This window comes from Nycticebus coucang, chromosome 1 (assembly GCF_027406575.1).
Source record: "Nycticebus coucang isolate mNycCou1 chromosome 1, mNycCou1.pri, whole genome shotgun sequence".
NCBI lineage: Eukaryota > Metazoa > Chordata > Mammalia > Primates > Lorisidae > Nycticebus > Nycticebus coucang.
The window spans coordinates 113,455,035-113,480,391 of record NC_069780.1 but is presented as its reverse complement, the minus strand read 5'-3'; the positions used below and the strand labels follow the sequence as shown (position 1 = coordinate 113,480,391).

The following is a 25,357-nucleotide window of genomic DNA, read 5'->3' as shown; positions in this document are numbered from 1 at the left end:
ACATTTTCAACTCTGGTTTTCTATTCTAATCCCTTAATGTCTCAGTGGATGAGCAGATGTGGGTAGAAAAATCATGGACTAAAAAGTAATGATTAAATAATGTGTGTACTCCTACAATAACCTAAGCCTCTCCCTAAAATTCAAGAGAAATATAGAGAAATCAATTCCAGGCAAGCAGAACTAAGGACAAGCACCACAAATTAGAATGTAAAACCATTTGGCTCTTCTCAGCAATCTATATTAAATGCACAGCATACTGGTTACCAATGTGTCCAAGATTCACTGCATAATCAATTAATGAGCAAAACCAAATATTAAATATTATATACCCTATCCACATCTTAATTCTTCATTGCATTTTAATAACTTACAGATAATTATAAATAACACCTAAGCAGTTACTTATCAAATCATACCTGATACGAAAAGGAGGGAAAATACTCAACTCAAAGTTCTCTAATCCAGAGAAGGGACTTGCCTGAGAGAAGACAAATTATCAGACTAGATAATAATGATGTGTGAAAATCCACTCAGCAATGAGTACAAAATCAAAAATAGTGAGAAACTGAATTCCTTCTCTCTGAGATTAGACATAGGGCAAAAATACCCATTTTCACCATTAAGTGAATTAAGAGAATTAAATGTGAATGGGATAGATAAAATACAGCACTTTATTGGCTTTGTTCATTAATTTATGAATGTTCACTTCCATCATTAAGTCAGTTGAGGGAATTAAACATAAATAAGGCACACCAAATATATATTTGACTAGTTTTGGTCATAAATTTCTTATAAAGTGAGCTTTGAACAAATTGGTAACCTGTCTGATCTGCATGTGATGCTTAAGGCACTGTACATACAGATTAGAAAGAAATAAAACTATCCCTAATTGCATTTTATCTATCTGTTTACATTTTTAAAATCCCATAGGAATTATAAACAACTACCACTGCTAATACATAAATTTAGCAAGGTGGCAGGATAAAAATTAAATATACAAAAATCAACTGTGTGTGTGAAAAAATATTTTAAAAATTCATTTCAGTGGTACCAAAAAAAAAATTAAATACCTAGAAACAAGACCTCTAAGACTGTTATACTAAAAGCTACTTTGTTGAGAGAAATTAAAGAATGCCAAAATAAATGGAAAGAAATACCATGGGCATGCACTGAAAAATTCAGTATTTTTAAGATGGTGATTCTTCCCAAATTTATGTTTATACAACACAATCTCACTCACAGAAAGCTATTTTGTAGACAGGAGCAACCTAATTCTAAAATTTTTACAGAAATGTAAAAGACCTAGAAAAACCAAAGGCAATTCTTAACAAAGGGGGAGGTATACTCTACCTAATTTTAAAACTTACCATAAAGCTATAATAATCAAAACAGTTTGGTATTGATAAAAAGACAGATACATACACATTAATGAAGCAAAGTCTAAAAACATATCAGTGTATATAAGATCAACTGATTACTGACCAAGGTTCAAGGCTCTTCAATAGGAGAAATATCTTTTTAATAATTAGTGCTGGTTTGACTGAATACATGGATGGAAGAAGATAAAATCAACCCTTACCTCACACCACACACAAAATTTAATTCAAAACAGATGACAGACTAGAATTTAATACCCAAACTATAACATATTTAAAAGAGGCCAGACGTGGTGGCTCACACCTATAATCCTAGCAGTTTGAGAGGCCAAGGCAAGTGGATTGCTTTAGCTCAGGAGTTTGAGACCAGCCTAAGCAAGAGTGAGAATGCCATCTCTACTTAAAAAAAAACTAACGACCTGGTGGCACATACTTGTAGTCCTGGCTACTTATGGAGGTGAGGCAAGAGGATCATTTGAGCCCAGGAGTTTGAGGTTGCTGTGAGCTATAATGCCATGGCACTCTACCCGGGGGAAACAGTGAGACTCTGTCTCTAATAAGAATAATAATAATAATGAAAATAAAATAAAACAAAATTTATAAGAAAATTTCTGTGGACTTGAGATAGGCTAAAACAAAACAGCAAAAACTCACAAATCACTTTAAAATTTTGATAAGATTTAACTCATTAAAATTAAAAGTATTCCCCTTCAAAAGATAAAATTAAGAAAATAAAAAAGTCACCACAGACTGGCAGAAAATGTTTGAAATACATATACCAGAAAAAAAGATTTGTATCCAGGTTATATAAAGAATTATGGCCAGATGTGATAAGGCCAAGACAGGAGGATCCCTTGAGGCCTGGAAGTTTGAGACCAGCTTCGGCAAGAATGAGACCCCATCTCAACAAAAAATAGAAAAATCAGCGTAACATTACGGTGCACACCTACCACCTGTAGTAGACCCAGCTACTCAGGAGGCTGAGGCAGGAGGATCTCTTCAGACCAGGAGTTTGAGGTTGCAGTGAGCTATGACCACACCAATACACTCTAGACTGGGCCACAAGACAAATATTGGAAACAAAATTTTAAAAGAAGTACAAGATTTGAACAACTACTTCTCAAAAAACACACATACAAATGACTATGAAATATTCATTACCTTAACCATGAAGACAGTTTTAAGGATGTATCAAATTACATACAAAATGTATCAAATTATATGATTTAAATATGTGCAATTTACTGTACCTCAGTTATACCTTAATAAATCCTAACAAATAAGATTCAGGAGACTTTTAAAGTATTTTAAAATGGTAATTATCACGACTTTTTCTCTTCCTAAAATCTGGACCTGTTATGATAGTACCTGTGTCATGGAGAATAATATTTAACATGGGTAGAAAAAATATGAAGAATATATTAACTACTACTTGAAAAGAGATTATTTATTACATTTCAGCCAAACCTTACCATTTATTCCAAAGTACACATGAATACAAAAATAACCTAAATATCACAATTATTTGGCTTTGAGTATAATTCTGCTATTAAGAAATTCGCAAGACTATACACTAGAAAAATAGCTCTAAATACTGAACCTTCAAGCAATCATATACTTTCTAAGTATATCAGAAATAATTCAATTTCTAATCCTAGTAGTCCAGTCTACTAAGCAATATTTATAGACATGAAGAGAGCAAAGAAAAGATGATGTTCAGCAAATGTTTAATAACTTCTATAGATTTAGAGAGCTCAAGAATAGATACAGATATAGTATTTCAAAAGACTTTACAAACTGTAACAGTAATAACCTTATTGAACCAGTGGCACTAGCCTAAAGTTTGCTGCCATTCCTTTATTCATTCACTTAATAAAAAGGTATTAAGTGTCTCAAACACATCAGATTCTGTGTTTGACAGAAGTGACACCAAAGGGCAGTGAAATGTATGGTTAAAACAATTCACTCTGAAGCCAGAATGGCTGTGCTTAGATTTTAAGTATGCCACCTACCTAGTCAATGCACTACCCAGGGAAGGTAACTCTGCCTCCTTTACAGCTGTGAAGTACAAGTTTAATTCAGCAGCCTTGGGGTGTTTAAACCCTGTATATTACAAAGAAAGGACTGGTCCTTCTCTGTCTCCTGGGAGATAAGCTATAAAACCTTGGAAGATCATTCCTTAAAGAAGTGTATTTGTGTAACTGATGCCTTGGACGTGCATATAGTTTATAACAACAATGTGATTTATAATGAACACCTGTTTTTGTTCACTGAGAGTCCTGAGACATGCTATATCAGTTTGACATATGAGAGGGTTAGAGACTGAGTAGTCAAGACCAGTTACATGGACATTCTATGCCCATGTGACTGACCTAAAATAACCCCCCACCCCCAATACCAAATACCAAAGGTCAGGGAGTGTCCCTGCCTGGTAACAATTTGCCACATATAGCTGCCCAGAGAATTAGCATCTCCCATATGAATCTATTGTGAAAGGTCACTGAAAGCTAATTCATCCCTCCTAGACTTTGCCCTATGCACCTTTTCCCTTTTCCAATTTCTGATTTTAATCCTTTCACAAAATATGAATACAATAACTTTTCACCGTTCTGTGAACCCTTCCCTCAAATTATCCAACCTGAGGGCATCTTGAGGACCCTCAACACAGTAACTTTTTTTCCACATCCAAATAATGCCTTTAATAATGCCTAAAGGACAGCTACGGGGATCAAATGAATTATACACGTAAAATGCTTAGAACAGCACCCAGCACAGAACATTTGCTGCTTCTCATGTTGGCACAAAAATAAGACGTCTAAACCAAATGACTATAGCTTGGGCTAGTAATTAGAAGGCATTAAATAATTAAATAGCAAGTGCCAAAAAAATCATGCATTTTTTTTCTTGTCACTCAGACTGGAGTATTACGGCATCACACAGTTCACTGCAACCTCAACTTACTGGGCTCAAGCAATCCTGCCTCAGCCTCCTCAGTAGCTAGGACTATAGGCACAAGCCACCACACCCACCAAATCTTGATGCTGTTGTAGTAGAGACAGGGTCTTGCCACGTTGCTCAGGCTGGTCTTAAACTCCTGGGCTCAAGTGATCCTCCTTTCTTAGCCTCCCAAAATGCTGAGATTACAGACCTGAGCAAATGTATCTTGCCAGATAACGCATAATTTATCAAAGAAACAGAAAATATCATTTCCTTCTTTGCTGTCCTCAACATTGTCTTCATTTAGGTCCTTATCATCTTTTATCTCTTAACTGGACTATTGGAGTACCCTTGTAATGGTATATTCCTTATAAGATTCCCTGACATCACCATAAATTACCATCACTGCCTGATCCAACTTGGTATTCCTTTAGCTTGATTCCACAATCTTAGAGCCATTCTCATATATGGTCCCCAAATTTCTGTAGATATAAAAAATCATTCAATGCTTCTGATGTATATCACACCTCCTCGTGGTTATCAATTTCTAACCTCACTCTGTGGGGCCTGTTCGGACTCAACTCTGATTACATGGTCATAAGCAATGAAAAGTGGAAAGGGACAAGATGAAGATCTGCAGTCCCTTTTTTGTAAGACAACAACCTCAGGGAAAGTCTCTACAGGTTCTTTAAGACAGTGGAGACTAACCTCCTTAGAAAGAGTAGCAGGGCTACATCTACAGAATTTAGAGATTCAAGGTGCTTAGGTTCATCAGAATCTGTCCATACTTATCCCACTTGTCAAGGTTTGAATCCTTTTTGCAAGTTGGTATTTAATTTGTGCTATAATTCAGTCACTAACAAGATTTGTTTTCTAGACATCTCAGTAATGCAACTGTAAGAAAGAAGGATTTCACTTGAGACAGCAGTAGATGTGAAGTTTGGTACCTGGAAGTGGAGTGCCGTACACTGAAACCTAAAATGTGATGGCAGCTTTGCAACCAGGCATAGAAGTCTAAGGAGAATGTTACAAAACCATAAAATACCTTAAACAATTTGTTAACAGAAGCTACAGTCTTTCGTGCGGCAATGGGTAAAAACTTACAAGAAAGTGAAGTCGCTGGGAACTGAAAAAAGTAAGATTCTTATTATGTAATGGCAGAAAGTTTGACAACATTGTCCCATGCAGTTATTTATGAAAATTAAAAAATTTACCCAATAAATGGTTAATCTAGCTAAAGATATTTCCAACTAGAATGCTGAAAGTGACATCTGGTTTCTTTTGCTCCTTACAATAAAATGTGGGGAGTGACAGATAAACTAATCAAAGACCATTAAACAAAAGAGTCAAGATTTGCTCTGCAAAGACACTGTCAAGAGAATAAGAAGACAAGCCACAGACTAAGAGAAAATATTTGCACAGGACCTATCTGTAGACTATTCTCCAAAATATACCAAGAACTCTTCAAACTGAATAAAAAAAAAAAAAAATCAAAAAATGAAAGGCCTGAACAGTCACTTTACTCCCCAAAAATATTAAAAATATACAGATGGCAAATAAGGGCATGAAAAGCTGCTTAACATCGTATGTCATAAGGAAATTGCAAATTAAAACAATGAGATATTGCTATACACCTATCAGAATGGCCAAAATCCAAAACAATCACAACCAATGTCCAGCGAGGTGAAGAACAGGAACTCTTATTCACGGCTGGTAGGAATGCAAAATGGTCTGACTACTTTGAAAGACAATTTGGCAGTTTCTTGTAAAATTAACCATACTCTTACCAGATGATTCTGAAATTGCACTCCTTAGTATTTACCCAAAAGAGCTGAAAACATGTGTCTACACCAAAATCTGCACATGGATACAGTAGCTTTATCCATAATGCCCAAATTCAGAATTAATAAGATATCCTTCAGCAGTGAGTGGATAAGTAAACTGCAATCCATCCAGTCAATGAAATATTATTCAGTCTAAAAAAAATGTAGCAGCAAGCCTCGAAGGAATCTTAAACACATTTTATTCAGGTGAAAGGAGGTATCTTAGGTATCTTAGTTTTGTATAGGTATGGCATGATATCTGAGATGGGGTTCTATTAAAGAAAAGAGGTTGTTTTGGCTCACAATTCTGGAGGCTGGAAAGTCCAAGAACACTAGGATCTGGTGGCTTCTGGAGAGGCTTCACACAGCATTACACATTGTAGAAAAGCAGAAGGGCAAGTGAGCACATGTTAAAGAAACCAACACTAGCAGCAAACTACCTTCATGACAATCCACTCTCATGGGAAATAATTCATTCTCAAAAGAACTAATCCAATCTCTTGAAAGAGAGAACATAATCACTACAATAAGCCACCCACGAGAGTGGCCCAAACAGGACCCAACACCTCCTAAAGACACCACGTCTTAAATTAGCTGGGTATTGTGGCAGGCACCTGTACTCCCAGCTACTCGGTAGGCTGAGGCAGGAAGATTGTTGAGCCCAGGAGTTTGAGGTTGCTGTGAACTAGGCTTACGCCAAGGGAATCTAGCCTGGGCTAGATTTTTCAGACTCTGCCTCAAATAAAAAAATAAAAGCCACCACCTGTAACAGTGTTGCTTTGGGAATTAAGGTTCAACATGAGTTTCAGAGGGATAAGCCCTCAAACCACAGCAGAAGACGATCAGAAAAAGTTACATACTGTAATGATTCCAACTACATGATATTCCAGAAAAGAAAAAACTATGGAGACAATAAAAAGATCCGTGGTAGCTAGGGGTTGAGGAGAGATAAATAAATAAAGAACAGAATTTTTAGAGCAGTGAAACTATTCTATGTGATACTGTGATGGAAGGCACACGTTATTATCCATGTCAAAACCGTCAGGATGAACACAAGAGTACACTAACATGAACTGTGCACTTCACATGATAATGATGCATCAAACCGTTATGATGGGTAACACGAGAGTATACTAATGTGAACTGTGCACTTTACATGATAATTATGCATCAAGCCGTTAGGATGGATAACAAGAGAGTACACTAACGTGTACTGTGCACTTCACATGATAATGATGCATCAAGCCGTTAGGATGGATAACACGAGAGTACACTAAAGTGAACTGTGCACATCACATGATAGTGACACATCAAGCCGTTAGGATGGATAACACGAGAGTACACTAATGTGAACTGTGCACTTCACATGATAATGATGCATCAAGCCGTTAGGATGGACAACACGAGAGTACACTAACGTTAACTGTGCACTTCACGTGATAATTATGCATCAAGCCGTTAGGATGGATAACATGAGAGTACACTAACATCAACTGGTGCACTTCACATGATAATGACTCATCAAGCCGTTAGGACGGATAACACGAGAGTACACTAACGTGAACTGTGCACTTCACATGATAATTATGCATCAAGCCGTTAGGATGGATAACATGAGAATACACTAACGTCAACTGTGCACTTCACATGATAATGATCTATCAAGCCGTTAGGATGGATAACACGAGAGTACACTAACGTCAACTGTGCACTTCACATGATAATTATGCATCAAGCCGTTAGGATGGATAACACGAGAGTACACTAACGTGAACTGTGCACTTCACACAATAATGATGTTGTCAATGTAGGTTCATGTGTAGGGACAGGAGTATAAGGGAACTCTCTCTACTTTCTGCTCTATTTTGCTATGAACCTACAAGTGCTTTTTTTAAAAGCCTATTTTTTAAAAAATGGAAGGCAGATGATGCTAAACTGAGGAAAGATCAAATCCAGGGGCATTACCAAGAAAACAGGATCCAAAATGAAGTTGAGCACACACCTCCAAAATCTTCTGTTAAAACTAAAAAATATTAAACGTGGTGCCTCATAGTACTAGTAAGAACATAATTCAGTATATTCAGTATCCAGGGAAGTCCTGCACCTGAAAGTCCCTACCTCATTTCAACAGAGAAAGAGAGTCAGAGTGGGAGAGAAAAACATATTTTTAATCGAACAGTTAAAAACATAAACACATATGCTTGTTTTGATAAAAATAATTATACATGTTTCTTGTTGAGAAAAAATATCCAGAATAAGTAAGGTTGTTTTAAATAGTTTGTTTTCAATGATGAAACTGAAATGTCTAGTTTCTTTGCCAGTCCTTGTAGTATTCGTAACACAGATAAATCTTCACTGTTACAGCAACTCACTGTTTCAAAATAATAAAGTGTTATGCATAAACAAATTATTCTAATTACAAGCACTTGTCAAATACATTATCCAAACTGATTTCACACATTGGCCACCTAGAAAAAAGTAGGAAAAGATCCCAGTCAGATCAAACATGCTTTAATGCTGCAGGGAAAAGCCCAAAAAGGCCTCCAATAAAACCAACTTTCTTGGATCCTAGAAGCAAACTTACAGCCATCCTGTTAAAACCTCAGGCCAGAGTCCATCCTACAGGACCCCACTGCTATCCGCACAGCAGCTTAAGAGAAATCACTGGGGAAGTGAGGGAAAGGATCTAACTTACAGCATAAGGTGCTACTCAGACAGGAGGTATGCACTGAACATCAGACTCCAGCCTTCATAGGTAAACAGAATAACAAAGAAAGGGGACAGCATAGCCACAAAAAGGCAAAGAAAAAAAGTATCCTGCTAAAGTTTGTGTAAGGAAGCATTCAAAAATTTGAATACAGGCATCAGAAATTTAAGAGTAAAATGGGCAGAGAGGCCCAAAGTCATCACCTCACTCTGAATGGACAGACAAGAATGCGGCAAACTAGGAAACACGTGGTTCATCTCAAGGTGTTGCTACTTGCCCCACTGTTCCCATACAGAAGGAAGACACAGCATGACTGGAACCTATTTTTTCAGGAAAAACAAAAAAACAGGATTTTTACTTAAATGAGCTGGAAACTAATTTTTTTTTTTAAGATTGTAAAGCCCACTTAGCCTAGGGGCCTCCAACTTGCAAAATCTGTTCCATGAAGTATTATAGAAAGTACAATTGTCCAGTATTCTACATAGCTTAGCAATATCTAGAACGAAAACAGACACACCAATAACAAAAATAAGACTCCTGTTATCCAACACAATAATAATTCCTCATAAAATGAATCCAGTCAAAAAGTATTTTCCAAAATCAAGCTTCCATGATTACTCCCACTATTGCAGAGGTCAAACCATGATTCTCTTATATTGGTGCAAAACTGCTTGACACTACAAAAAATAAAACTTTCAAGTATGGTACTATCTCCTCCTGATCTTAGGTCTTTATCCGCTATGTATATATCCTTGTGCCTGAAATGTTTCCTTTTAAAACTCGTGTGCCTTCCCACACTCACGAGTACACACGTACTGTCTAAGATGGAGCTTTCTTTCCAGGTTTTCTTTGTTTCCTTTTCTTTCACAGCCACCTTTGATGTCCATATTTTTGTCAGTGGTCCTTTCATGGCAACTTACAGTTTTTCTAGCACAGACTTTAAAAATCCTCCAGCCTCTAACCATTTGCCAGTTCCAAAGCCATTTTTGCATTTTTTAGATACTTGTTAGAGCAGTGCCCCAACTCGTGTTTCCAGAATGCGTGCCAGTCTACTCTGGCTACTGTGACAGTATACCACAGACTGAGTTGCTCAAACAAGGATAATTCACATTCTCACAGCTCTTGAGGCTAGACACCCTACATCAGTGATATTCAACTGGTGTTCCATGAGAGTATCTTAGGCATGCCTTGAAAATTTTTGAAGATCATTAATTAGTTTTAAAAGAAGTTCAAAGCACAGTAAATGTATTTTTTCTCTTTTTTTTGTTTTGATCAACATAATTTAAGTGTGCTGCAGAAGTTTGACTATAGGTTTAACTGTGCCATGAGATGAAAAAAGCTGAAAAATACTGCCCTAAGGTATTGTTGATTACAGTCACTTTGTTGTGCTATCAAATCGTTCTATCTAACTATTTATATTTTTGTACTCATTTTATCTTCCTCTCTCCACTCCCCTTCCCAGCCTCTGGTAACCATCATTCTAGTCTCTATCTCCAGGAGATCAACTGTTCTTAATATTTAGATCTCACAAATGAGTGAGAACACACAAGTTTGATCTTTCTGTGCTTGGCTTATTTCCCTTTGCATAATGTTTTCCAGTTCCATCCATGTCATTGCTTTCATTCTTTTTGTAGCTATATAATATTCTATTGTGAATATGCACCACAATTTCTTTATCCACACATCCTCTGGTGGACTCTTAGGCTGATGGTAAATTTGGCCCTTGTGAATAGTGCTGCAATAAATACGAGAGTGAAGGTATCTTTTCAATATAATGATTTCTCCCCTCATTGAATAATTATCTAGCAATGGAAGTGCTGAGTAATACGGTGGTTTAACTTTCAGTTTTTGAGGAACCTCCATACCATTCTCTATGGTGGCTGCACTAATTTACATACCCATCAACAATGTACACGGGTTCCACTTTCTCCACTTTCTTGCCAGTATACATACATAAATACTTCTATCATATTATGAAACATTTTGCTAAAGTCTTGACTTCATAGCAGATACCCCAACCAGATGTAAGATCCTCAAGCATGGAGTCCAGACTGCTTTGTAACTAGGTATCCATCTTTCTCTGATTCAAATAACTGAGATCTGTCTAACTCTTGTCAGTCTTCCTTCCCTCATAGTTCAGTTCATCTCCATCTTAGGCCTTTCCCTGTTCTCTTACCTGCCTCTGTCCTCATCTGAGACCAGTTTTATTCCTGTTCAGCTAATCTCCTTCCATTTTTATCTGAATTCCCTCAATCTGCATGATCTGATTCTTCTCTCACCAATTCCTGAATATGACCAGTTAGATAAATACCCCAATTACATCAAAAGGTATTAAACCAAATGAATTAAAGTGACTGATGAAATTCTAAACTACTTAATACCAGAGTCATTTCCATAGTATCAGCAAAAATGACCATACCAAGAAGAATGAGGTAATTCAAATCAAGACAGTGTCTCACCTATCAATTAATCAATCTTTTCACATTTATAATTTGCCTCATTTAGATTATAATCTTGGTCACAATTCTAGCTTGTTTCATGTTCTTTTTAAATAGAAGTAGTGTGTCTATTGAGCCCAATAGCATCTTTCCTGCTGCTTTCTTATACCTGATTACATTATGACGGCATTATGACTGGCAGGGAATAGGAATACTAGCTACATTTAGATGATTAGTAGTTACATTGTTGGGTACCGATTGTAAATTTCCCTGTAAAGAGCCAGTCAAGGGCCCAAATCTACAATCTGAGTCTTACTAGCACCTCTCTAACTTCTGAGCACAGCAAGCCTAAGTATATTATCATCAATCTAAGACTATTCTTAAAATAAATACACAATCTGCTACTAAGAAATAGAAATAAACAATAAATGCTGTGCTCTGATGATCTTTCTTCATAGCAATATTTCCTCTGGAAATTATCTCAATTATGTATACTACAAAACGAATTGTTTCCCCAAAAAGGAGACAACAAATACCAGAAAAAGCAGCACACAATTCTGTCTCGAGCTTCTCCATAATGTAGCAGTGAAACCTTGAGCAAGTCAGTTGCCTGCCATTTCATTTGTAGTAAATAAATTCATTTTAATTTGCCAAAGAGCAATAAGTAAAACCGTGATACAATTTTTCATTCATTACTTCAACTAAAGCAAATTAATCAACACAAATGAGCTTTATAACCAAAACAGCTAAATGTAGTACCTCATGAGTATCTAACAAATGGATGATAATGTCCAAAACATGCAAAAAAAAAAAAAAAAAAAAAAGTGTTACCTTGAACTAAGGGACAATTGGATACTCTGGATTAAAAAAAAAAAAACTGCCTTCCTTCTTGCACAGATTACATTAAAAACTTTTTAACAATCCTGGATATTGTTAACTTACACACTCAATTAAACCTCATTACTCTATGAATAAAAGTGATGCAATATATAATATATGGTCTGAACAAGTTGGCTGACTCCTGTAGGACTATACACAGTGCACACCTCCCAAACACTGAGGGCTCAGTCCTGAACCACGTGGACTCGCATGCGTCATGTGGCATACAGTGGGTCTTACTAGATTACTCAAGGCCCAAACCTCTCACTTCACAATGTCATAATGAGATGTAGCTGGTGATCACACTCACTCACCCTTTCTTCCATCCCAGTCCAATCTGTAGAGTTGTCTTACTTTTTTTTTTTTCCAAGTTAACAAGACAAAAATTTAATGAAAATTGGCAGTAACTATGTATAATCCACAGGGCTAAATAGTTACATGGGACTGTAGTAGAAATTTAAAATAGAACAGATCCTGGAGGAAAGGTTACTTTGTTGCTGAGTCCCTTCCCCTCTGTAGTCATCGCTGTGCTCACCATCCACCACTGTCACCCATCTCCCTTGCTACTCTCCATCTAGCCACATCCAACTGCTATACCGATATAACACTATCCAACACATCTTTTCTCTATTTCTCCAGCATTTTTGGCCCTTCTGTTTCTTGCTTTTCTCAACTACCAAACAAAAGAAATCTATAACACAGGTGCAGTCAACAATCACTGCACTTCTTTCCTTCTAATTAAAAAATAAAAAGAAAATCAAAGCATGTCAGAATAAACTTTGGCTCTTCTGAACTGTTTTCATCACAATTTGATACCAAAAGTTCATTTATTGTGACAAAAGATGCTTTATGGTTACTTTTATTCTAAGTTTGGATCTATTGCAGATAGTCTACAGACAATTGAGGATTTGTACAATTATGGTATTAAAGATTTAAAAAGGCAACAAAAGACATGACATGGTGACTGCCTTAATCCTTAAAAAAACTACCAAATCAATCTCAAAAAAAGTATTAAAATTAGATGTTAAAATAAGTTAACAGAATTCCAAAGAAGACATACCAATGGCCAAAAGCCACATGAAAAAATAATTAACATCACCAATCATTAGGAAAATATCAATCAAAATCACAAGAACCTACTTTATACCTATTAGAATAGCTATCAATTTTTTTTAAAGTGCTTGGTAAGGATGTGGAGAAACTGGGACCTCTGTGCAATGCTGGTAGGAATGTAAAATGGGGTAGCTACTACAGAAAAGAGTATGGCAATGTCTCAAATAACTAAATATAGAATTACCATGTGATCATGCAATTTCACTTCTGGATAGCCACCCAAAAGAAATGAAAGCTAGGACTTAAACAGCACACTCATGTCCACAGTGGCATTATTCACAATAGCCAAAAGGTGGAAGTAACCCATGTGTCCATAGATGAATCAATGGAAAAACAGAGTGCAGCATATGCCTACAACGGATTATATTTAGCCTTGAAAAGAAAGAACAAAGACATTCTGACACATGATTTAACCTTAAAGGCATTATACTAAGTGAAATAAACCAGTCACAAAAGGACAAATATTGCATGAATACATTTATATGAGGTACCTTAGAGTAGCAGTCAAATTCATAGAGACAGAAAGTAGAATTGGTAATTGCCAAGGGCTCAGAGTAGTAGAGAATATGGAGTTAGTATTTAATTGTACAAGGATTCAGTTGGGGGAGGATGAAAAATTCTGGAGATGAATGGTAGTGAGGGTTGCACAACAATGTGAATGAGCTTAATGGCACTACATTGTACACTTAACAAAGGTTTGCTTGGTAAATTTTATGTTATGTATATTTTATTACAATAAAAAAGTGGGTAAAAACTAAAGTTGACAGGCAGAGACGTACTTGCTACTTAGTTACTGATGACTACCGTGCAAACCCATCTGACTCTAAAAGCAAAGGCAGCACAAATTAGATAGGACTGTGTAAATCGCGATTAATCTTGTTACAGCTGAACAAAGAGCATGGAGGCATCTCTACGAATCTGTGGATACCAGAGTCTCTTCACACAGGTCTGTCTGGAAAAGCTGAGGAAAAATAGCCTGTCAATAAATAAATTCCCTTATGCACATACCAAATCACTGAAAAAATATGTACTCCCAAGAGTTTAAAACCTGAGTACCTCCATGCCTACATCCTTGCTCTTCCAAGATATACCAAACATGCTCCTTCCTCACTTCACTGCAGAGCTCACTCCATCGCTTCATTCAGTTCTCCACTCACACGCCCCCTTGCCAAAGAGGCTGAGTTTGACCACTATCTAAAATGGCATGCTCCAGTTTATTCACTCTCCCCTGAAGTCACTTTACTTTTCTTCACAATTCTTATCACTACTTCTTGTATATTTATTTGTTAATTATCCTTCTCCTGAAATGAAAACTCCAGGAGCAAAGACTTTCTGTTTTGTTCACTACTATCTTCCCAGCACCTGGAACACAACCTAGTTCACTGAAGGCAGCTAGTAAATATTTGCTAAATGAATGAATAGACGGATGCTCATGGCTTTAGAGATCATATTTCCCTCTTGGCCTTGGTACTACGTGTTTTATACCGTCTGCAGCAGCCACAGCCTCATAGCCATCCAGAGCATCCCTAACCCTTCCATGTAGGTTTCACTGGTTAAGTAGAACATCAAGTTTAAAAATCTGAAAGAAGCCTCGTACTAGCACTGCGACCTTAACTAACAAGTCAAAAAATGCTCTGACTCAGTTTCTAAAAGCACTAAATAAATATAGTCTATTCCTCACAGTGTGGGATAACCGATATGTCTCTGACAGTGATTTAAGGCAAAAAAAAAAAAAAGTGCCGTGTACTGTATGTCAAACACCACATTGCACCTATTTTGATAAACATACTAGGAACTTGCAGACAAAAACCACAGAATTTTCCGTTTACAACTTCTTTGAGGTTTTGCAAGAAATTGACAAATGCAAAGACACTGGAGGTCATTAAATAGTTTAGCAGAAATGTAAGTAACCAGTTATTTGGCCCAACAGAAAATACACACCCTGGCGCAGCAGAAAAATACGCTGAATACCTGGATGAATGAAAAAGACTACTACTTAACTCCATTTTCAAAGTCAAAAGTATTCAACTCAGAATTCATATTACATCCCAGAAAAAGTCCCACAAAGAGAAACTCATGTATTTTACAAGTTTTCGGAGCATTTTGTAACTGCACTTTAATCTGTCTTCAGTGGATGCCTTCTGGTAAAGCGCTGGTAGTTGGTAACACTTTTTGTAAAAGATAATCTTTAACCAACGAAGCTCAATATGTACGGTCCCAACAAAGCGGAGGAGGGCCCATTACTCTAGGAAACAACCAGAGCCCTGTACGCCCAGACATAAGGAGAGTCACGCAGGCAACACACGTGTCGCTCTCGCCTCAGGAGTGAAAAAGGTAACCTACCCATCAGCGGGGTCCCGGACGTGGCTCCGAGGTGTCCGCTGGGAGCGGTTCTGACAGCCAGTACCCAGCCCCCGCCAGAGACCGACCCAGGCCAGCCCCCTCCTCGGATTTCGACCCAGGCCTGCCTTTGGAGCTCACATCGCCGCAAACGCAGGTCTCACCTGAGCTCTGCCCCCAGCTGCAGGGCTGAGGGGGTAGCCGGGAGGAGGCGTGGCCTTCCAGCTCGCCAGCCGAACTCCCTCGTGCGGTTGTTATGACTTTCCCTCTCGGGATCCGCACCCCGACCAAGTTCGAGTTGCACTTCCGGGGTCTGCAGCCGACTGAAACGTCACTACGCATGCGACGGCGCAGCGGCGACAACCCGGCAATGGGCGGGGCCTGTTCCTGCCGCACTGGGTGGGCTGGGTGGGAGGAGCCGCGCGCGCTGAGGGTGGTCTCCGCGGGCGGACTTCTCCGCGGGCGGGCTCGGCTCGCCCTTCTTTCTGAAGGCTGCTTAGGCAGTCTGAGAGGATGAGGCCGTCCTGAAGAGTCGTTCTCCGAGCGGATATTTTAAAAGCTATTCTAGGGATGTCTCACAGCCAATTCCTCACTTCCCATAGTTTATCCAATCCATTCAACTCCAGTAAATCAAGGGTATCTAGATTTGGAAGATTAAATTTATCTCTTAATTATGACATGGAAAGTAGGCAGTTAATACTGAATCGTGGTGACAGGTGAACGTTTTCTTGTTACTAATGCTTGACTCAAATGGGAATCTTGTGAGTGTTAATGTTCTGTTTTTCCAGAAACGAGTTTGAAAGGTCTTACGAGTGGATCCGGGATGAGCGGTGGAGGCAACTAATTTTTAATTTTTACATGGTACTCACAACCCATTTGTTTATTCCACACCGTTAATTTAACGAATAAGACTGACCTAGGTGCTAGGGACACAGGTTCCTGAGTTAGATCACCTCTCTCCTTGGATAGCTTAGGGGAAGAAAGCGTTGGTAGCTGACAAGCAACTACCAACTGTTTCTATTCTTCAGAAAGGAGACCCTAAACTAAAGTAAATTTCACTCCAATACTACTTGTATTTCTTAATTTCAGGTCCTTACTTGTTTCCTTCAAAAAAAGTGTGTTATCTATTAATTTATTTGCAAGTGTACCTTGCCCACTAATATGTAAACTCCATGAGGGCAGTGACCTTGTCTTGCGTTTTTCACATTTCTTCAGCTATACAGCACTGCCTTTTCACAAAGTGGACGATAAATACTTGTTGAATGAATGAACACAGTGGTAAATACTAAATTTAGAAATTTAGAAAAGTGTATGGGACAAGAGCCTAGTGTTGTGAGTGGTGGGAAATGGGGGGCAGTCTTCTTACGAGCAAAAAAGAATCCATTGAAGTTATGCAGAAATGAATGCCTGGATGGAGCCAGGGCATGGCAAGACTTTTAGGGCTTTATTTCTGGCTAGAACTCATATGATTTGTAGGGTGGGACTTTAGACTAAAGAGGAAAACAGTCATATTTTGAAAAGCTTTGTATGCCCTGCTGCTTAATTCACATTTTGTGCTGCAGTCAAGACAGCTGAAAGACTGTTAAACAGAAGAGTGAAAGGAAGCATTTTTATTTTGGTAGAATCTGGCAATAGTGATAAAGTTTATTAGAAAGATAAGCCTCCCCAAAATTGATAATACCACTTTATCCATGAGAAAAACATCAGACAAAATATCTGATTGGTACTCCTTGAACCAGCCAAGGTCATGGAAAACAAGAAAAGTCTGAGAAACTGTCAGCTTAGAGGAGCCTGTCAGAGCCAAGATAAGCCTAAAGAGACTAACTTTAATGTGGGATCCTGAAACAGAAAAAGAATGTATGTGGAAAATCTGAATAAAAAGTATAAAGTTTTAGGGTGGCGGTGCCTGTGGGTCAAAGGAGTGGGGTGCTGGCCCCATATGCTGGAGGTGGTGGGTTCAAACCCAAACCTGGCCAAAAACAGCAAAAAAAAAAAAGTGTAAAGTTTTAGTTAATAGAATGTACCAATGTTGATACAAAACGTGGAAATTGGTCAAAAGAGTGACATTATCTTTCAATGTTTACAGGATAGAGCCCCACTCAAGAATTTGGGGGATATACTTTGTTCAGTAGTAAACAGTTCACTTTTGAACAAACATATGAGTCTTTTCAGACAACAATTCCAGCAAGACCCACATAGGAATGAATGAACTTTAAGAGTATTCCAATCCCCAAGTCTTTTACCTGGGGTGCCAAATTTTATAAAGCAAAGACAAGCCCTCCCCACTGTGTCCTGTTCTGAATTCTTGACCCACAGAAGAAATTTGAGATAATAAAAACGATAGTTGTTACTTTAAGTCAGTAAATTTTGGAATGATGTGCTATTCAGCAAAATAAGCTAATACACTGTAAAACAACCAATGGGTAATTATCCTTTCAAGTCCAGTCCTGCCTAAAAAATGTCAGAATCAAGAATGAAGAGATTATGTGATGAAACCAGATGACCCCTTTTCTCCCCTCACTGTCCTTAAATGGTAAGCTTAGCTGGCCACAAAAATGTCTTCTATAAAGAAAGGAGGAAAAGCAGTGACAATTGTGTGTGGGTTTAAGTGTTTGTTTTAATTTCAGCAGCCTTCTGTGGTTTAAGAGGAACCATTACAGTGATTACTACATATATAGTGCAAACGTTTTCCCTCATTTCAACCACAATCATCTAAGCTGCACACGCTAGTTTGTTCACTTATTCTTTTAATTTATGTATCTCCTGGGAAGCTAGAAGCTCCAGCTTCTCTTCCCACCTCTCTTCTCTTGCACTTTAAAGTCTTATCGAGATTTAAAAAAAAAAGGAAAGAGAATTTGTTACCTCCTAGATAACAACTGATCCGTCTTTGATCATTAGGCGATTTAAGAAATGCCCTTATATTATATTTACATTTTTGGCATTTCCCCTTCCTATTCCATATCACCTTCTTGGGGATCTATCTTTTTATCAGTCTACCCCTAATCTTCACATCAAATGATCTCAGCACACTACATAACACCCACAAATGTATGCTCAAGACTGCATGTTTATTAAAGTTAAAAATAAAATTTAAACCCACTTACCATGACTAGAATTTGGCTCCAACATTTTGGCAGCTCAAACAAATTTATTATGAAAAACATTTTTGGTTAGATGCTAAAAGCAAAGCTCTGTCCGCATTAACCAACTACCCTGTTTCCCCGAAAATAAGACAGTGTCTTATTTCAAGGTATGCTTCCAAAGATGCGCTAGGTCTTATTTTCAGGGGATGTCTTATCTTTCCTGTAAGTAGGTCTTATTTTCGGAGGATGTCTTATTTTCGGGGAAACAGGGTATATAGGGATGAGGCCTGGATTTTGACTTAAATTTAGAGAATCAGGTAACATTCTTGTCCTTGCCCAAGCTCAAGCAAGGATGTGATGTGGTTTTTTGTTTGTATTTTTTTTTTTGAGACAGGGTCTCACTTTATTACCCTTGGTAGAATGCTATGGCGTCAAAGCTGACAGCAACCTCCAGCTCCTGGGTTTAGGAGATTCTCTTGCCTCAGCCTCCCGAGTAGCTGGGACTACAGGCAGCTGCCACAATGCCTGGCTATTTTTTTGTTGCAATTTGGCCAGGACTGGGTTCGAACCTACCACCCCTCAGGATATGCCCTACCCACTGAGCCACAGGCACTGCCCAGGATGTGCTGTGGTTTGAATGTGTCCCCCTAAAGTTTTTGAGTGGGAAACTTTATTGTCATTATTACAGTATTAAGATGTGGGGCCATAAAGAGGTGATTAGGCCCTGGGGGCTCTATCCTCCTAAAGACATTAATGCTGTTATTGTGCGAGTGTTTTAGTTATCACAGAAATGTGCTCCTGATTAAAGGTAGGTTTGACCCTCCCTTATTTTCACTCTGTCTTATGGACTCTTGCCACCCTTTCTCACCCTGTCTCCCATGTGATGCCTTCCAACCTCACCAGATACAGCACCTAGATCTTGGGCATCCCAGCCTCTAGAACTGTAAGCCAAGTAAATCTCTTTGCTTTTTAAATTACTTGGTCTGTAGTATTCTCTTATAGCAGCGGAAGATGGACTAAGACAGTATGTAGAAGTGTAGCACAGTAAGTCCAATAAAGTAAGAACAAAGAATCAGAACTATTCTTCCTTGAAACAACTCCCTATCATTCTACTATTCATCTATTATTCATCTAGGTACCTGGATTTTTTTTAATGAGAAAAGGTAAAATATCAGTGTTCAAAACATATTTGAGAGTTTTAAATTTTGAAAGTAAAATAGCTTTTAATTTGTTGTAGGGACAATTCAATTTGTAGATTTAAATATTTACCTAGAGGTAGACAAATTGCATGGTTTGAAAGCATAGTTACCAAAGCTTCTCTCATTTCAGATAACAATTGCAAGTATGGGGAGGGCGTTCCCCAAACACCCTCAGGTCTGACTATTTGATAGAAGTTCTCAAAGATGACACTGAAAGCTGTTATGCTCTTAGTTACAGTTTATTACAAGGAAAGGGTATAGATTAACATTTAGCAAAGGGAGGAAGCACGCAGGCCAGAGTCAAGTCGGGAGGACACCAATGTGGTGCTTTTGTTACCATCTCCCAGTGGAGTCAGGATCACATTACCCTTCCAACATCTCTGCATCACACTAGAGGAGTTCATCAGAGCTTTAACATCAGAATTACAGAGACATAATTGATTCATTAATTGCCCAGTCTCCAGGTCAAAGACCACATGACCCCAAAGCTTTCATTCTAAGTCACATGATTGGTCTTTCTATAATGGGAGCCTCTATCCCAAGACAACAGGACATCACCAGTCTCTGTCCTAAACAAAGATGCTGCTATCAGACATGGCATAGATTATCTTCCAGAATCTGAGGCCACAGGCCCCAGAACTCTGTTTTGGAAAGAGTAAATTCTGTACTACAAAATATTTGGCAAGCTCTCCTATATAATTTTTATTTGGGTGGGAGGTTGCAGGCAAAAGAAAAGGGAAATGACGATTAAGTCACTGGGAGCCTACTTAAATCATCAGGAAAAGATGGTTTGTTTGAATCAGTACAGATACCAGTTCCTTCCATTTTGCCCCATAGAGCCTTTCCATTTTCTATTCAGGAAACTCCTTTAAATATTTCTTACCATTAGTTCATAGAAAGGGAGGAGAAAATGGTATGAGCTTTCATGTTATCTCCAGAAAGACAAAACAACAAAAAGGGGTTGTTGCAATCCTCATGCCTCGGCCTCCCAAATACTGGAATTACAGGCAGGATAGCCTGTATGACCCTGCTCTTTGTCCTATCCGCTGAATAGTAATAGGATAGATTTGAAACAGCCCTGCATCACTCACAGAGGTGTGGTCCTAAATTCATCCTTTATGAAAAAAATTCTAATAGTATAATTAACCATGAAAATCCCCCAAATGGTCCACCAAGTACAGAATACATGACATTATACATGTACTCTAGATCTTTTACTCTTATACATGTTCCAATGTTAGACTTATGAGCTGGCTTAAATGTTAGAACTAAAGGAAATTTTGTGTGCAGATATCTCGGAATGGAAACAGTCCTAATCATTCCATGCGCCACTCATGTTCTTCATCACACTTAACCATTCAGCAGCAATGGATATCATCACATCCTCCTCCTTTCAACTTGAAACTCTTTTCTTTAATTTGACTTTTCTGAAATCTGAGTTTGCTTTGCCGGATTCTTCCTGATCTCTAAATGTTAATGTGCCCTAGATGTCTTCCCTTCTTGTCTGACCTCATGCCTGAGGTCATCTCATTTGTTCCCTTCACTGTCTCTTATGGGGGATCACGATGCTGATAGTTTCCAAATATCCACATCCACTCCAAATTTGTTACGTTTCTCCACATATTTAACTTCTCATTCAACATATCTACTAAAATATTTAATATGCATTACAAACTCTTTATTTTCCATCTCCAAAGCTATTCCTGTTGCATATCTCCTCATCCAGTAAATGGGTTCACCCTAATTGTTCAGGTTGTCCTCTGATTCTGTCTTCTCTTGCATTTCACATCCAACTCCCCAGCAAAATCTGTTGGTTCTCTCTTGAAAAGCTAACTTGAATCTAACCAATTTTCATCATCCTGCTACCATTCTAGTCCACACTGGATTCTAAATTCAAGTCTTAATTGTTCTACATGCTTCTATTTGTGTCTCCCTGCAATCTAGTCTCCAACAGGAAACTATAGAAATCTTTTCAAAATTCAAATCAAGCGAGGTGCAGTGGCTCATGCCTGTGATCCCAGCACTTTGGGAGGCTGAGGTGAGAGGAGCACTTGAGGCCAGGAGTTTGAAACCATCCTGGACACCATAATGAGATTCCATCTCTAAAAAAAGTTGAAAATTAGCTGGCCATGGTGGCATGTGCCTGTTGTCTCAGATATTGTGCAGGCGGAGGCGGGAGGGTAACTTAAGCCCGGGGATCAGCAAGCCATGATCAATGGCACCACTGCACTCCAGCAGCCTGAATTACAGGGCCAGACCCCATCTCTTAAAAAAAATTCAAAACAGAACATGTCACTTTTTTTTCTTGAGACATAGTCTTACCCTTTTGCCCAAGTTGGAATGCAGTGGCATGATCATAGCTCACTGTATCCTCAAATTCCTGGGCTAGAGCAATGTTCCTGCCTTAGCTGCCTGTGTAGCACAGGCTACAGGAATGCACCACCATGCCTGACTATTATTTTAATTATTATTTTTTGTAGATATGGGGTCTTGCTCTGTTGAAGTCTGCTGGCCTCAGGCAATCCTCCTGCCTCAGTCTCCCAAATACTGGAATTACAGCATGATCCTCTCAAATACTGGCATTACAGCCACATCTGGCTCTCTTCAAAATCTCTAATAGCATTCTTACCCAAATAGAACAAAATCCAAACTGCTTTTATAGTCTATAAGATCCTGCATGATCCTGGCCCCTGGATACTCCATGCCTCTGTTGAGGAAGAGGGTGATGAGAGACTTTTTAGAAGGGATGAGGAAGAACTTGACCAATAACCTTTGAGTTTGATAAATGACAATCACAAAGCTGAGTAGCTGCCTGTCTTCTCTGGAAATATTTAAAAAACAAGAAACTAGCTGAGGGTGTCCGTGATGAGACAATAAGGAGATAAAAGCCATCAAGTTTTCCCAACAGCTGGTGGGCATGATGGAACATTGCTGGGTGTATTGGTCTGGTCAGACTGCCATAACAAATTATCTCAAACTCAGTGGCTGAAACAAGAGAAATTTATTTTCTCATAATTCTGTGGCTGGAAGTCCAAGATCAAGGTTGTGGCAGGGCTGGTTCTTTCTGATGGATATGAGGGAAAATCTGTTCCATGCCTACCTTCTGGTGGTTTGCTGGCAATCTCTGATGCTCTTGTGCTTACAAATGTCTGTCTCTGCCTCCAGGCACCCCCAGCATTCTGGGTGCTTGTCGCTGTGTATGAATTCTTCTTTTTCATAGGAATACCAGTCATGTTGGATTATGTCTGCCCTAATAGGTGTAAGTGTAACTTGATTACCTCTGTAGTGAGATTATTCCCAAAGAAGTCCAATGCTGAGGTACTAGGAATTAGGAAGAACTTCAGTGTATCTTTTGTGTGAGACACAATTCAACCCACAACACAGAGGCATAACTGTTTCAGAAAAAGAAGAGAATCAACTCTACTAGAAAAAAAGAAAGGAGAAGCTAGCTGGCCAGCAGAAGGAGTTTGTGTAAGATACGCCAGTAGAAGAGAGGCTGCTTGGGAACTGTGAGCTGTATGAAAATTCATGCTATGTGTCAGGGAATGGTGGTAGTAGAGTTCCTGGATGTGGTGTGAATCTCCAAAATTATAATAAAGTACCTAATGACAGAAAGCACCAGCATTTGGGCATTTGCTACAGAAAGGACAAAAAGAGCCTTTTGCTCCCACCCCTGAACTGACCCTGAAGACCTCAAAGTAATATTATGAGTATAGGACAAGATGAGTAAAGGTGGAGGAACTGAGGCAAAACAGAACAGGCACCCCTTCTTTGTAGCCATGCTTCTGGGTCAGGCCTATGCTGGGACTCTTGGTACTAGAAACATTTCAAATCCTGGGCAGCCCCTGTGGCTCAGTGGGTAGGAGACCGTCCCCATATACCAAGGGTGGCAGGTTCCAACCTGACCCTGGCCAAACTGCAACAAAAAAATAGCTGGACATTGTGGCAGGCACCTGTAGTCCCAGCTACTCAGGAGGCAAGAGAATCGCCTAAGTCCAGGAGTTGGAGGTTGCTATGAGCTGCGATGCCATGACACTCCACTGAGGGAGACAAAGTGATACTCTATCTCTACAAAAAAAAAAAAAAAAGCAATACTAGAAATAAAAAACAATGTAACAGAAACAAAGAATGTTTTTGGTGAGCTCATTAGAAACTGAACTCAGACAAAGAAAGATTCCCTGAGCCTGAAGCTATGCCGATAGAAACTTCTAAAACTAAAATGCAAAGATAAAAAGAAAAAATGGAACAGAATACCCAAGAACTGTGGGACAGTTGCAAAAGGTATAACATATGCATAATAGGGAAACAAGAAGGAGAAGAAGGGCGGCACCTGTGGCTCAAGGAGTAGGGCGCTGGTCCCATATGCCGGAGGTGGCGGGTTCAAACCCAGCCTCCGCCAAAAAAAAAAAAAAAAAAAAAAAAAGAAGGAGAAGAAAGAGAAAAAGTAAGAAAGGAAGTATTTGAACTAATAAGGCTGACAATTTTCCAACAGTAATGACAGATACAAACCCTCAGGTCCAGGAATCTCAGAGAACTCCAGACAGGATGAAAGATAGATAGATAGATAGATAGATAGATAGATAGATAGATAGATAGATAGATAGATAGATTCTACACACTAGGGACATTATATTTGATCCTTTAAAAAAATCAAAGATAAAAGAAATTTTGAAAGAAGCCAAAGTAAATTAATCCTCATTACCTAAAAAGGAAAAAGAATAAGAATTACACTGAACTTAACTGAAAAGAAAAGTTCACTATCCAAGAATTCTGTATCCAGTAAAATTACCCTGCCAAAGTGGAGAAATAAAGACATTCTCAGAGAAACAAAAATTGAGGAAATTTGTTGCCACTAGATATGCCTTGCAACAAATGTTAAGTGTTTTAGAGATGGAAAGATATAGGTCAGAAACTCAGCTGTGCATGAAGAAAGAAAGAGGTTCAGAGAAGAGACAAATGAAGGAAAAATAAAATCTTTAATGTCTTGTTTTTATTGATCTAATAGATCATAAGTCTGTTCAAAATAATAATAATAAAATCTTTAATGTCTTGTTTTTATTGATCTAATAGATCATAAGTCTGTTCAAAATAATAATAATAGCAGCAATATGTGCTGAGATTGTACCTTATGCTTAAATAAAATTAATGACAGCAACATTATATGTGACAAGAGGTATTAAGTATACTTAAGGTATTTGCACTACCTATGAAATGATAATAGTATTATTTAAAAGTGAACTTGGACTAGTTGTAAATGTATATTGCAAATTCTCGGGGCAACCACTTTAAAAAGGAAGAAAGAAGTCTAATATGCTAAGGCAAGATTGAAACTAGAATCATATAAAATGCTCAATTAAAATCAAAGAAGGCAGACAAGGGGAAGATGGCCAACTGGTAGCAACCCTCAGCAGAGGCTCCTGAGCAGAGGAAGAAAAATCGGATGGAATCAGACTCTATGAAGC

General features: G+C 38.4%; 1 protein-coding gene across 12 annotated transcripts in view; it reads right to left on the bottom strand.

Moving 5' to 3' along the window:
• Positions 1-15,938, bottom strand: part of FAM172A (family with sequence similarity 172 member A) — a 571,031-nt gene extending 555,093 nt beyond the window's left edge. For 6 of the 12 annotated variants that reach the window (XM_053586640.1, XM_053586624.1, XM_053586676.1 and 3 more), the window contains exon 1: positions 15,778-15,916. Coding sequence is in view for 1 of the 12 variants with exons in the window: in XM_053586608.1 (XP_053442583.1) it covers positions 15,617-15,620 (4 nt within the window). In the remaining 11 variants the exon portion in view is untranslated. The other 6 variants (XM_053586662.1, XM_053586669.1, XM_053586608.1 and 3 more) reach the window with 4 other exon arrangements.
• Between the last annotated feature and the right edge of the window lie 9,419 nt (positions 15,939-25,357).